At 38.3% G+C, this 13373-nt stretch overlaps 1 protein-coding gene across 2 annotated transcripts in view; it reads right to left on the reverse strand.

The window, feature by feature from the left end:
- Cerk (Ceramide kinase) overlaps positions 1-13373 on the reverse strand; it is a 47709-nt gene that overhangs the window by 11295 nt on the left and 23041 nt on the right. Inside the window, exon 2 of one of the 2 annotated variants that reach the window (XM_033478657.2) lies at positions 9854-10105. The exons of the other annotated variant lie outside the window; for it this stretch is intronic. Within the exon in view, the coding sequence (XP_033334548.1) occupies positions 9854-10105 (252 nt within the window). The remainder of the gene's footprint in view (positions 1-9853; positions 10106-13373) is intronic. 2 annotated transcript variants of the gene reach the window in all.

Raw genomic sequence — 13373 nt, forward strand, 5'->3', positions numbered from 1 at the left:
ATATTGCGACCCACGCAAAAGCTCCGCTTTCAACAGCTCTTTAAATATTATTGGATTATTTTCTCTCTTTTGAATACTCAGAAGTTTTTCCTTCTAGCATATAAGTTACAAAAACGAATCGACGCCGAGAGTCTCGCCAGAGTACCATTAGATAAACAATGATTTCATATGTATATAGAACAGAGTGCTCTTTGTCTTTAGGTGACGTTTTTGGTTTCGTCTTTGTGAATAGTCTTCAGTCTCCTGGAGCAATCAGGAGAGTAAAGACGGTCCTTCCTCGTACATCAAATTAATAAACTAAAAGGGATAAGTTTAATTCACTGCGTTTTACTTTTATTTATCTACCCATTTCCAATAAATATAAACAAATTTGATTAATAAAATTATTTTGAGACGTGACATAACAATTTTTAATATCGCCTCGGAGTCGCCACTCGAATGTAAAAGGTTAAGCTGTAGTAATCATTATTCAAGAAACAATAACAAAAAATGCTGTGTAAGTTACGATTGTGCTAATGTTACACTCATTAATGTTTAATGTTTGTAAATTACGTTAATTAATGTTACATTAGTTTGTAACATCGACGCGCCTCTTTGCTGATCCCTTCTATCCGATTTACTGTTTAGAATCGCGTTGTTTAACACGTTCCGTGCCGAGCTTTTTTTACTCGAATCTTCACACTTTGATATTTTACTAAAACTTGATGTATTACGTGCAATTATTAATTCTCGTACACGTAACAACGTAACAAAAACTTATCAACGCCCATTCTTGCGGTGGAAATTGATTCTTCGCTTCTAAATTTCTTGTAAACAATTTGTTCAGTTCACTAAGTAAACATGCAAGCGTGTACCATCGATGGTACACGTGGCACGGAACGTGTTAATAAACGATAGATGCTGTTACCAAATAATTCGATGAAATTCGGTTAACGATCGTCTCGATTTTTGCGAATCGCGTGCCGCGCCGTGCGCCAAGACAAACGAAGTCGCCCGTCCGGGCTCGCCTTTGTGCCGGAGGCGGCCCGTTTGAAGTATCGACCGTGACCTTGGCGGTCGCGGCTCTTGAATCGCGAGGAATTGATCGACGGAACCGGTTTGCACGAAATCGTTCCAACGTCCCGGACGATTCCACGCGGCGTACGACAAAAATTACTGGCATTGTCCGGGCCGTTGTTGTTCACCGGGACAACCGGGTTAGTTATTCCTGGTGATGTTCCAGCGAAATGGTCGTTAAAATTCCTCGGATGCCGACGTTTTAACACCCGAATGCCCGCTAAACTCTCTGCAAATAGGTTTTGAACAATCGGCCGTGATCGTAGATCGCCGGCTCATGCATTAAAGAAGATTTCCTCCGGCCAGACTTTCCGATACTAATTTATACGAACACGTAATCTGCTTGCGTGCGACTCTCAATCAAGTTTTTCTGCCGGCTGCAGCCGCGATTCTGGATCACGTGTAGGATCACGGGAGAACCGGCCTTTCGTTGAATATTCGATCAAATTTTATCGCGATCGCAGCAATACGTTATGAATTCGTGAAAACTTGATTCATTCGAGGTTTCCTTTTAATAACCCTTATCGGACGTGTGTCGCGACCCACGTGTCGCTTGAATATCTGACGTCTAGCAAGGGTCAATCTATCCGGTAGAACAGTGAAACGTTTGATTTAACCCTCCTGTCACGCTTTCTATGCGAAACATTCGCGTCGTGCAGGATCGTTCGGACGCGGATCGATTTTCAAAGAATTGTCGTTCGGAAACTAGCAACACCGTCGACACCGAAAAATTTGAGAATACGATTCGAACGTTCTGGAACATCGTTTCCCTCGCCGGAACTCGATATCGCGCTGCCAAGTATGTATATTCGATTAATCGTTAATCTCGTTCCTCTCGTGACAGCGTCGCTTGAAACAAAATGTGGGGCACGTTGTCACGATGCGACAGCGGAGGGTTAATCGGAGCTTTTCTTTTAACACGTTCCGTGCCACGTGTACCATCGATGGTACACGCTTGCATGTTTACTTAGTGAACTGAACAAATTGTTTACAAGAAATTTAGAACCGAAGAATCAATTTCCACCGCAAGAATGGGCGTTGATAAGTTTTTGTTACGTTGTTACGTGTACGAGAATTAATAATTGCACGTAATACATCAAGTTTTAGTAAAATATCAAAGTGTGAAGATTCGAGTAAAAAAAGCTCGGCACGGAACGTGTTAACGGCGATTCGGTAGATCCCATCGCGGTGGTAATAAAGTCTTGTGTCGAAGTTCATCGAGTCGCCGAGTCTATGCACTTAAGCGGCGAAGCAAATTGCGTTTAACAAACGGGTGAGGTCGAGTGCTTATTGAGTCAGGCCGGCGGCGTTAGGCGTAGCATGTGTTACAATTTAATCTGGGTTACGACTAAATCAGATATCTGTTGGGGCAGGGTCAGATCTAGATCGAGATGGATACATATTCGTCTGTGCGTAGCGTGCAGGTACAGTCCGCCGCGAAAGCGTGCGAAATTCTCGCGATTTTAGAGTTCCCGGGGGGGGGGGGGGCTTCGAATTCGAGCGAATTTTTCGCAGTTGTTCGACGAAACGAAACGATCGGGACAAAGAATGGACACGGGAGCCGATTTGGCGCAGACTTTTAGGGCAGGCTGTGCGGATCGGCGCACGTTCATCGGGCGTTTAACGTCGCGAACCCGACGTAACAAGCCGACTTAATTAGCCGAATCTCCATTTTCGTGGGAGCATCCGTCGTCCCTGACGAAAAAGCCGGGTAGACCGCGCGCGGGAGGTGCTAGACCGAAAATAGCTCCTTATTTGGGCAACAAAAACTGCACGTGTGTGCACACGGCCGAGTGGTTACGTGCTCCTCCTTTTTTTTCTCTCTCTCTCTCTCCTCTCCCCTATCCGTTGAATGAGGATGACGTAAAAGGCCACTCGCCTCGGGCGCAAAATCGTGGAAAAAACATCGCATCGCGGCATGGCACGGAGCTCGGTGCTCGCAGCCTCGAAGTGAAAAATTTTCCAAGAGAGATCTCTGTGAAGCCGTCGCGGTCTCCTACTCGCACTTAGACCACTTCTTCTCGTACTCGTTACTCGGCATTCGCACGTCACCGCACAAGCCTTACGCGATAATCGAAACGCCGCGCGTTGCGACGTTTCTTAATTGTTATATTATTATTTTCCTTCAGCTTCTAAATAAAAATAGACAATTTTGGAAGAGGAGATACGATTGTTCGAACTTCGACAATTATAAAAACGAGATGCAAGGCTCGAATAACCGTATCTCCTTTTCTCAAATTGTCCATTTTTGTTTACAGTCCGAAGGAAAATTAGGGAGAATTTACCGTATTCCGTCAATTATTTTATGCGAAAATTTATGTTACTAAATTCATGTCGCCAAGTTTATATTAATAAATATATGTTGCTAAATTTATGTTACTAACAGTTGGACTGCGGCTCTATATGCAAAGTAATAATTTGCTGTTGAAATTGCAATAAACAGGAACAAGATAGAAATGTTGTTCCTTGTTCCAATAGTTTTATTGTATTGATAATAATGTATAGATAATTTTAAGTTCGTTCACTCTTTCTGTTGTCTCAAATTTTACCAATCTATTTTTATCATGATTGCATATATATATATATATAAAATTCGCAATTTATTAACAGTATTAAAATACAACCATTTTGATGGAAAATTGATATACGATTTTTATTACCGATATATGTACTCGTTACGCTGTGCGCCGAGCCGCGCCGTGCCGCCACGCGATGCAACATGCAAACCGATGCACCGTGGAAATGCATTTCGTGCACGCGCCTCCGGCGATTCGTAGTGCATCGCTGAAGGCGACAACGTCACACGTGCAAGGGCACGACACTCGAGACGATAAGATCCTTAATCAACGGAATTTAACGGTCCCGGACTCGGAAATCCAATTTTTATCATTTTCGTTGCCATTCTTTTTTACGTTACGTTCCGAACGCCACCGTCGTCGTTATCTCGCACTGTTGCACTTCTATGCAATCATTTTATCGTGTTAACTGCAGCGACGTTTCAATACGTAATCCATATTTATGAAATGCTTGATGCTGGAATATTTAATTGTATACTGATACTGCGTGCTTTTAGAGGTTGTACTTTTAGTCATATCTTCATGAAAATTCTCCTGTACACGCGTGCATAGAATTTGTTTCATTTATATTTCATTTTAAACTGCGCCAAGTGCAACTGCACTCTAGAAAATGCACCACGAAGTCTGCTTTGATAGATTTATGTTAGTGGACATACATCATTGTGCCACTTTTATTACGATTCTATTGACAACGTATGCATAGAACGTCTCTTAATTCAATTTAATTATGGAGCGCATCAAGTGCAATGCGCTTCAATTACATCAAAAAGTTTGCTTTTAATTCGCATACGTCAGAGCGCGTATTTTCTAGTGTATCATTTTCATTAAAATCCTACCGCGAATATGTCACAAACTTTTCTTCATTCAATGCAATCTTAAACTGCACCGAGTGCAAGTGCACTCTCTGGTAGCATAAAAAAATTTACACTTTTAATTCACACACATTGGTGTACATATTTTCTAGCGTATCATTTTCATTAAAGTCCTGCCGACGACATGTACACAAAAATTTGTCTTGATTCAATATAATTTTGTAGTGCATCAAAGTGGAATTGCATTCTATTGTAATAACATCGAAAAGCTTGTTTTAATACGCACAGCATAGTATCATAAAACAGCATTTCTTCGAAGCTACTTCTGTGAACGTGTGCAAGATAATTTTGCGCTCACAATGATCCAAGTAACAATGATCGATAAGAATGCAGAGGCGGCGTCGAGCGAAAGAAACGTTGTTCAAGTTGCCCGAACAGCTAAAAACTCTCTTGTTTCCACATTCCTTTTTTACGGGACGTTAAAAAACGTATCTTAGTCGCGCAGCCTTGATCCGTTGCCGTCGACCTAGTTGTACCGTGCGCTATGATTAATCCTTTCTACTCATTCGCATGAAATGCTGCTGGTCGATAAACGAGGCTTGTGCATCTACATTAGAAACACTCGCAACAAACGAGTCCGCTACAACGTCGGGTTGTGTTCTTGAATACAAATCCGAGATAAGCGAAACTAAAATAAGCATCCTGCTTAATTATTTCGCTTGCGCGAGCTCGTTTCGTACTTCAATATCGCGTAAAAATGACTTTTGTACGAAGGTCGAAAGTAAGGAACAGTTTCTTTCCAGCGAAACTAAAATAAAGAATTATTCCGAATGCGCGTTATTGTTTATCTTGTATTTTACCTTTATTATCTTGTATTATATTACCTTTATTATTATTATTGCCTTAATATTATTATATTACCTTTATTATTATTATTGCCTTAATATTATTATATTACCTTTATTATTATTATTGCCTTAATATTATTATATTACCCTTATTATTATTATTGCCTTAATATTATTATATTACCTTTATTATTATTATTGCCTTAATATTATTATATTACCTTTATTATTATTATTGCCTTAATATTATTATATTACCTTTATTATTATTATCTTGTACTTATATCGCGTACAAATTAAAAAATATTTCTTTAAAATGTTCTTTCATAATCTCTGACTTTCTATCGAAGCTCCCGCCGAAGAAATGTAATATCATATTCGCAAAAACTGCTGATTAAACGGCAGATTTTCGTGCAACTTCCTATTTCCGCAACTCACGTTCCGAAACTAAATCGGAAGAGCTATTTCTTCGCTGATCTTATGTTTGCTGCGGATCTTGTGCATTTATGGAAAAATGAAATGGTTAATTACAAACATTGAAAAGACATTGGAAGAATTTGAGGATATCGTTGCATTAGTTTCAACTTATTACGATTGTTAAAGGAGAAGAGATATTTTCACCTAATTTACATTTCTTAGAATCAACTTAGACAAAGTCTTTATTATGCATATCTTATTTTGCAATTCGTCGTGGCAGAATTAAACCGAATGTGCTATTAACACTATGCCGTCCGCAGATCTTAGATGTGATTCTTTTGTTTGACGCCGGCATAATAGCTTGGAAATTTTAGATATTGAAAAAAAATTCGAAGATGGCGGTAATATAAATTCCTAAAATTAAGATAAGTCATCGAAGAGTTTTCGTACTTAATTCTTAGTTAAATAAGCTCAATGCTATAGTTAGTTTGCTGCCTTTTAACACCCAAGAAATATAGTTCAAATGTTATTTCAGTTTTTTAAAATGGCACCAAAGTGGTACCACCGGCGTACAACAGATAGTTTTTGCATGGCACCAGCGTGATGCCACCGGACGGCATAGTGTTAATTCTCGTTGAGCGTTGCGGCTCATTTTTATAGTTGCTGACATTTATCTTCTATTGGATTATTTTCTCCCTTTTGAATACTCAGAAGTTTTTCCTTCTAGCATATAAGTTACAAAAACGAATCGACGCCGAGAGTCTCGCCAGAGTACCATTAGATAAACAATGATTTCATATGTATATAGAACAGAGTGCTCTTTGTCTTTAGGTGACGTTTTTGGTTTCGTCTTTGTGAATAGTCTTCAGTCTCCTGGAGCAATCAGGAGAGTAAAGACGGTCCTTCCTCGTACATCAAATTAATAAACTAAAAGGGATAAGTTTAATTCACTGCGTTTTACTTTTATTTATCTACCCATTTCCAATATCTTCTCTACTCAAATTCTTCAATCTTCTTGTTTCCAAGCTGAGGGACAATTTGGGAGGATTTAATGTAGATGGTTCGACGCATTCCGCGAATTTACACGTGTCCTAAATGCATAGAGATCCGCAGCCTGCCGATGATCGATACGCGATCAATTATTCATCCGACCGGCCGTCCCGCCGGCATAAATAGAGAAAGAGGGAGTAATCGCGTGCGTATTACTCCGGTTGCCATTCTACTTTCACCCACTTTTCCCCTTGTTTCGTATTATTTTTTCTTTTTTCGAGGCGGTATTTTTAGCACGGTCCCGCGCCGCCTCGGTCGCATCGATTCGATCGGCTTCAGGCGAGAATTCGGAGGACAAGAAGCGCGAAGCCTGTGTCTCTACAAGGAAAGCTTAGGCTGTCACGGAGCCTCGGGTTCCTTTGGAGAAGTTTGCTGGTTACCAGGCAACGTCGCTCTCAAAGTGTTTATCCTCTTTCTCTCCTTCTATCGGCGTCTGACACACGTTCGAGCTTTCGACGTGCTGCGAGCCTCTTCCAAGCCAAGAATCAAACAACGGAAACTTCACTCCTCCGTGGCACACATTTTTCGCACGAAGATAAAAAAGTTTATCTGACCGGGAAATATTAAGCGTTGCGTATAAATTAATGACAAATGAACAGAGCCGAGGAGACTGAATTTCGTACGATCTATGAAGCAAGGGTTGAAGATCGTGATTATGAAGGCGAAACAATAGAACAAGATATTTTCGTGGTCGAAAATGAAATTAGCTTAAGAAACGTAATAAATCGGTATAACAACCGAGTCGCGGGAGATTAAATCTAGATCGCGGACTTCACGCGATCATTACTAGAAAAAAATGGGAGAGAAAAGAGAGTTAGAAAAATTTATGAACGTCGCTAACTTCTCTTCGATTCATTAGGATCGTTGGAAGTAAAAATACGTTTTTATTCCGTTTCTTGCTATTGAGTTAGGCAATTTTTATTTCGCACGAAGATCCGGGATGTAATTAAGACAAACTAAACACTGGCAGATTTAAAGATCTCGGAACACTGAATTCATTGAAACGAACTGAGCTCACGGAGCAGAAACTGTGGACGAAGGAGGATTCGTAGAAATTCGATAGGAGTGGAAACGCGATGAAACGAGGCGCTGATAAGAAATGAAACGATGCGTTGAAAGAACAGAAATAGCGAAATTAACGCGGTAACAGGCTCGATTGTAATTACCGCGGCAGAAACTCAAGACAGATGAAACTAATACAATGGTGGCTCTAGAATTACTTTGATAAAGATTAAATTACGATCGAATCGAGTTCGAAATGCTTTGGTAATATCACTGTGCAATGGAATGCAGTTCTAATATCGAACGGGCTGGACAACGAGAAAGTGTCTGCGAGGAGAAAGGTCGAACGCGAATACTTAACAGATTTAAAGAGTAGATCGATCGATTGAATATTATTTCTGCGATATTGAAATGTCTAAGAATTGTTTATTAAATATATTGTTATATATTATTATATATTATTATATATTGTTATATATTATAATATATTATTATATATTATTATATATTGTTATATATTATAATATATTATTATATATTATTATATATTGTTATATATTATAATATATTATTATATATTATTATATATTGTTATATTATTATATATTATTATATATTATTATACATTATTATATTATTATGTATATCTATGCTTAATTCTATGGAGTCTTTAGTAGTCAGCAAGGATCGTAGGAAAGGTCAGCAAAAATTAGCAAAACAAAAATGTTACAAAACCTGAACTGCGCGATTTTAAGCCATTTCCGTCTTTATCGAAACAGTTGGCCTTCGTTTCGTTAACTATAACAACGCGTCAGAATTGTTACGAAGATTTCGAACGTAATCTACTAAATATAGTCGTTGTGCAGTTCCATGAAATCGAAATAAAACTCTACCGTAAAATTCTACTGCAATTTTAATGCGACAGCCATCAATTTCCTCTGTCACCTAGGAATTCATTAACCGCAAAAAAAAGTGCCAATTGACGTAGCTGCGAAAGAAATCGTAGCGCAGAACAGTGACAGAAACGAGCGGAAGAAAAAGGTAGTGAAAAGACCAGTGGAAAAACCAATAGACTTTCAAAATTTATTCGCATTTTATCTTCAGCTAATATTTCTGCGACGATTGACTGCGAAAGAAATGATCCTAAAGCACACATTCGAGCTACTTAATGCAGTATAACGTGGTTGAGTTATGTAAGAAGTTTAGCATAAAGGATTCGATGTAACCGGAAGACTTTCGAAATCGAAATCTACTAAATAAAGAATTAAATAATAATAAATAGAATCATTTTCGGCTCGTTTAAATCATTGAACGAACAAATCGATAACTGTTTTTTCTTGCAGTCGACCTTGCGGAGAACATTGATGTCAAATAATTGACATGGTTAAGAGTTAACACTAAATCTACCTAACTTCAAACGTAATTAATCTGTATTATTTTATACCGATGAAAAAAGACTATGCTTACTTAGACCTTTCGCTATTTTTATTAAAATGTCTGATTCTGATTGATGTCAAATAATTGACATGGTTAAGAGTTAACACTAAATCTACCTAACTTCAAACGTAATTAATCTGTATTATTTTATACCGATGAAAAAAGACTATGCTTACTTAGACCTTTCGCTATTTTTATTAAAATGTCTGATTCTGATTGATGTCAAATAATTGACATGGTTAAGAGTTAACACTAAATCTACCTAACTTCAAACGTAATTAATCTGTATTATTTTATACCGACGAAAAAAGACTATGCTTACTTAGACCTTTCGCTATTTTTATTAAAATGTCTGATTCTGATTGATGTCAAATGATTAACATGGTTAAGAGTTAACACTAAACCTACCAAGTTTCAAACGTAATTAATCTGTATTATTTTATACCGACGAAAAAAGACTGTGCTTACTTAGACCTTTCGCTATTTTTATTAAAATGTCTGATTCTGTTAAGAAATTTCTTCAACGTTTTTCTACGAAAGAGTTTTTATTGTTTCAGCGATATTAAAATGAAAAAATGTGAAACCGGTCGTTTCGACCGGCTCGGTAGGTTTCGCGTTAAACATGGCGGCCAGGTTCGCGGAGGGGGATACTCACCCATGAGGTAATTTCGTATGGTTTTGACCCACGAGGCCACCTGTCGCGGATCGGTGTGGCTCATGGTGACGCTGTGGTGGCTCCATTTATTCTTTGGTCCCCGTACTGCGTAGTGTAAAATGAAATTTGTCGGGCAGACCGTGGGGGATGCCGGCGAGGTCGGGGGTTGCTTCTCTTTCACGTTCACCCCGTGTATCCAATCATCCCCGTAGCGCACGGCTAACACGTCCGACATGGGCAACGTCCATCTAGCTGGAAATTGCAAAAAAAAAGAATACCCTTTTAACTTCCGGAAATTACGGCCGGCTAATTTGCGAAATTAAAAGAATAGCTTGCCCTCGGCAAACCAGCCCCGATAGGCTACGAGCATTTTCTTTGACGGCGAATTACAATTAGCCGCCCTACTAAAACACGGAGTTTCCTTTGGACTCCTGGCAAATTAGCTGAAATTGTTTGCCATGGTTAGAAAGCACTCTCGTAGGATCTTTCCCGGCGCGATCAGTGGCCGGAAATTACGGGCGGCTGATTTGCAAAACTAATGAACGTCGTGACTGAAAAATTGTTGTTAGAATATCAAGGTCCCGACAACTAATTGAAATCTCCACGTGTTTTGTCAACCGTAGAATTATCGAAACAGTCAAAAGAACTAATTTCTGACTTGTTTCTTTTACAGTTTAACATTATACAAATGTTTCTGTGAGAATTTATTAGATAAAAACTTCTTTACTCGAGCACATAGTATAATTGAACTGCAGATTTTAAGCATTTATTGTAAAAATTAATCGATGAGATTTAAAGCATCAGAAAAAATCTAAAAAGTTAATAAATGAAATTTAAAGCATCAGAAAAAATCTAAAAAATTAGTAAATGAAATTTAAAGCACCAGAAAAAATCTAAAAACTTAGTAGATGAAATTTAAAACATCAGAAAAAATCTAAAAACTTAGTAGATGAAATTTAAAACATCAGAAAAAATCTAAAACTTAGTAGATGAAATTTAAAACATCAGAAAAAATCTAAAAACTTAGTAGATGAAATTTGAAACATCAGAAAAAATCTAAAACTTAATAGATGAAATTTAAAGCATCAGAAAAAATCTAAAAAATTAATAAATGAAATTTAAAACATCAGAAAAAATCTAAAACTTAGTAGATGAAATTTAAAACATCAGAAAAAATCTAAAAAATTAGTAAATGAAATTTAAAGCATCAGAAAAAATCTAAAAAAACTTAGTAGATGAAATTTAAAACATCAGAAAAATACTAAAAATTTAACATTGTTTATTTATTATTTCAATTTACTAAATTGTTTAAAAAAGGAAGGGATCTTCTATTTGACTCTTGTCTACTGCAATTAATAAAGAACATTTTAACATAATAGAAATAATAGACGTAAATAATAGAAATCGTGCGACGTTTAAATAAATTCAATCTTGTCATCATTATAAAACAATATAGATTAATCGCGAACTTGGTAGTCCTAGCGTTAAATTATCAAGCAAGTATACTTTCAAATAAAATATTAAATAAAATTAGTATAAATGATTTTAATAAAATCAATGCCACCAACAAAATATCCGAAACTCGTCCAAGCGTCGTCGGAAGAATAATTTCCCGAGGATGTGTAAATGTTTGGAAACGTTCGAGAAAGAGTACGGCAATTTGCGCGTAGTGCGAACGTTGGAAACACAATTCTGCCGACAGCCAGCGTGAGCATTAAGGATAAAGTAGCGAACAGCAGGAAGAAATGCGCGGCAATCAATGCTGTCGACTCGGACGGCAGGAAACAAAGGCTTGGTTTACGATCCCCTAACAGCTGTCATTTAATATTGCAACAGAACGCGACAAAAGCGGACTCGCCGAGTCCACGTGCGTTGCATAATTAAGCGCCGTGACCCCGGAGTCTATAGATTCTCGAGCATCCGTTCAAGATCACGGATCTATGTTGTATGTTTAGTTGTCCGCTTTCATTTCGGATGACATCTTCGAGACCGTTCGAAGTCATAATTTTCGCAGGAAAGTCCAAGACAAGTGAACATTGGGGGCGAAGATAAGCGGAGATATAATCGACGGCGATAAGGCGATCACTGATATCAGCAGGCCTTATCGGACTTCCCTTTGTTTTCGTTTTCTCCCGAATTTTTCGGCGAACATTTTTGCCATTCCAAATGCTAGGGTCGAGGCGCCAATTACTGTGCCCCGTTGGCGGACTTACGGAGTTTTCGCTACTAAACAGAACTTCAGCAATTTAAATGACATTTCTTGAAGACTCAAAGGTAAATTTCTTTTGTCGATAACAATTTTCCCACGACACAAGCATCGAATCTCCTTTGAATATTAGCCCTTAGTTTGAATATTAATTGTTGAATATTACTGTCTTCTTAATCCTTTTCATAAGCTTTACGGAAAATTTCGCGAATTCGGTATCAAAATATTGAAATAATTTTTGCGATATTTTAAGAACTTCCGTCTTTTACGTATGTAATTTTAACGAATAAATAATGAATTGAATTTAAATAAGAAAAATTTGATACGTCTTGTACGATGAATATAAAGTTAATTACACTTGAAGACACACAAAAGTCGCAGTGATATCGGTTACACGCAGTAACGTTCTTCGAACAAAAGAAATTCTATTGTCGTCGATTTTCTCAAGCTTTCATTCTAGAGGTCACGTTTACTACAGCTCACACGCTTTTCTAACTTCATTAATGATTTCCGACTGCTTTCTATGAATTATCCGGTGCCTCGGGGGTCTATAAACCTCCATTAACCGGCTGCAATTTCATTTCAATTTCTAAACACCTTCGTTAATTTTTCTTTAATTGTTGTCCACAGTCCGAATGAATCAACTTAATTACAACAGCTATCTTTTAATCGCTTCTAATCACCTCCACGAGACGTTTAAGCTGTCGCTGTTCTCAATAAATCATTTTTCACGATGACAGCTGTGCTCTGATTACTCCTAATCATCTCCACAATTTTGTCAGCCGTTCTTGACCTTCCGCATCGAATTGGAACGACGACCACTTTCACAGATTTCTTTTGCCTGCCTTGACCTTTACTTGCTGAATCAACTCGGACGGCGATAACTGACCTTCGAATACTTCTGATAACGTTCCCTCAGCCTTCCGACAACCCCATGGACCCTTAACTCCTCTGATCCCCCTAGTAACCATCCTCTCGACAGCATCGATAGCCTTCTAAACCCCTTTAGATCACAATGATTGTCTCCCGAGATGATTCTCGGCCGTCGGCCTGTTTGCTAAACAACGATCATCATCCGCGATAGCTCCGAAGCCATTCTGATCCTCTGATACTCGTGCTTCTCTCGACATTGTTCTCTCATTTATTTATTTACACTGTGCTGTCGGTACACGTCCCGAGCAAACGTTATCTGAAACCGACGATACCGTGCCCGGAGAGGCGTGAACCACACGCGACTCGTCCGAGCGCCTGATAACGCGATTGTATAACTGATAAGGGATCGCAAATATCAGTTATCCCAGGTAATAGTCGACT

This window comes from Megalopta genalis, chromosome 2, assembly GCF_051020955.1.
Source record: "Megalopta genalis isolate 19385.01 chromosome 2, iyMegGena1_principal, whole genome shotgun sequence".
NCBI lineage: Eukaryota > Metazoa > Arthropoda > Insecta > Hymenoptera > Halictidae > Megalopta > Megalopta genalis.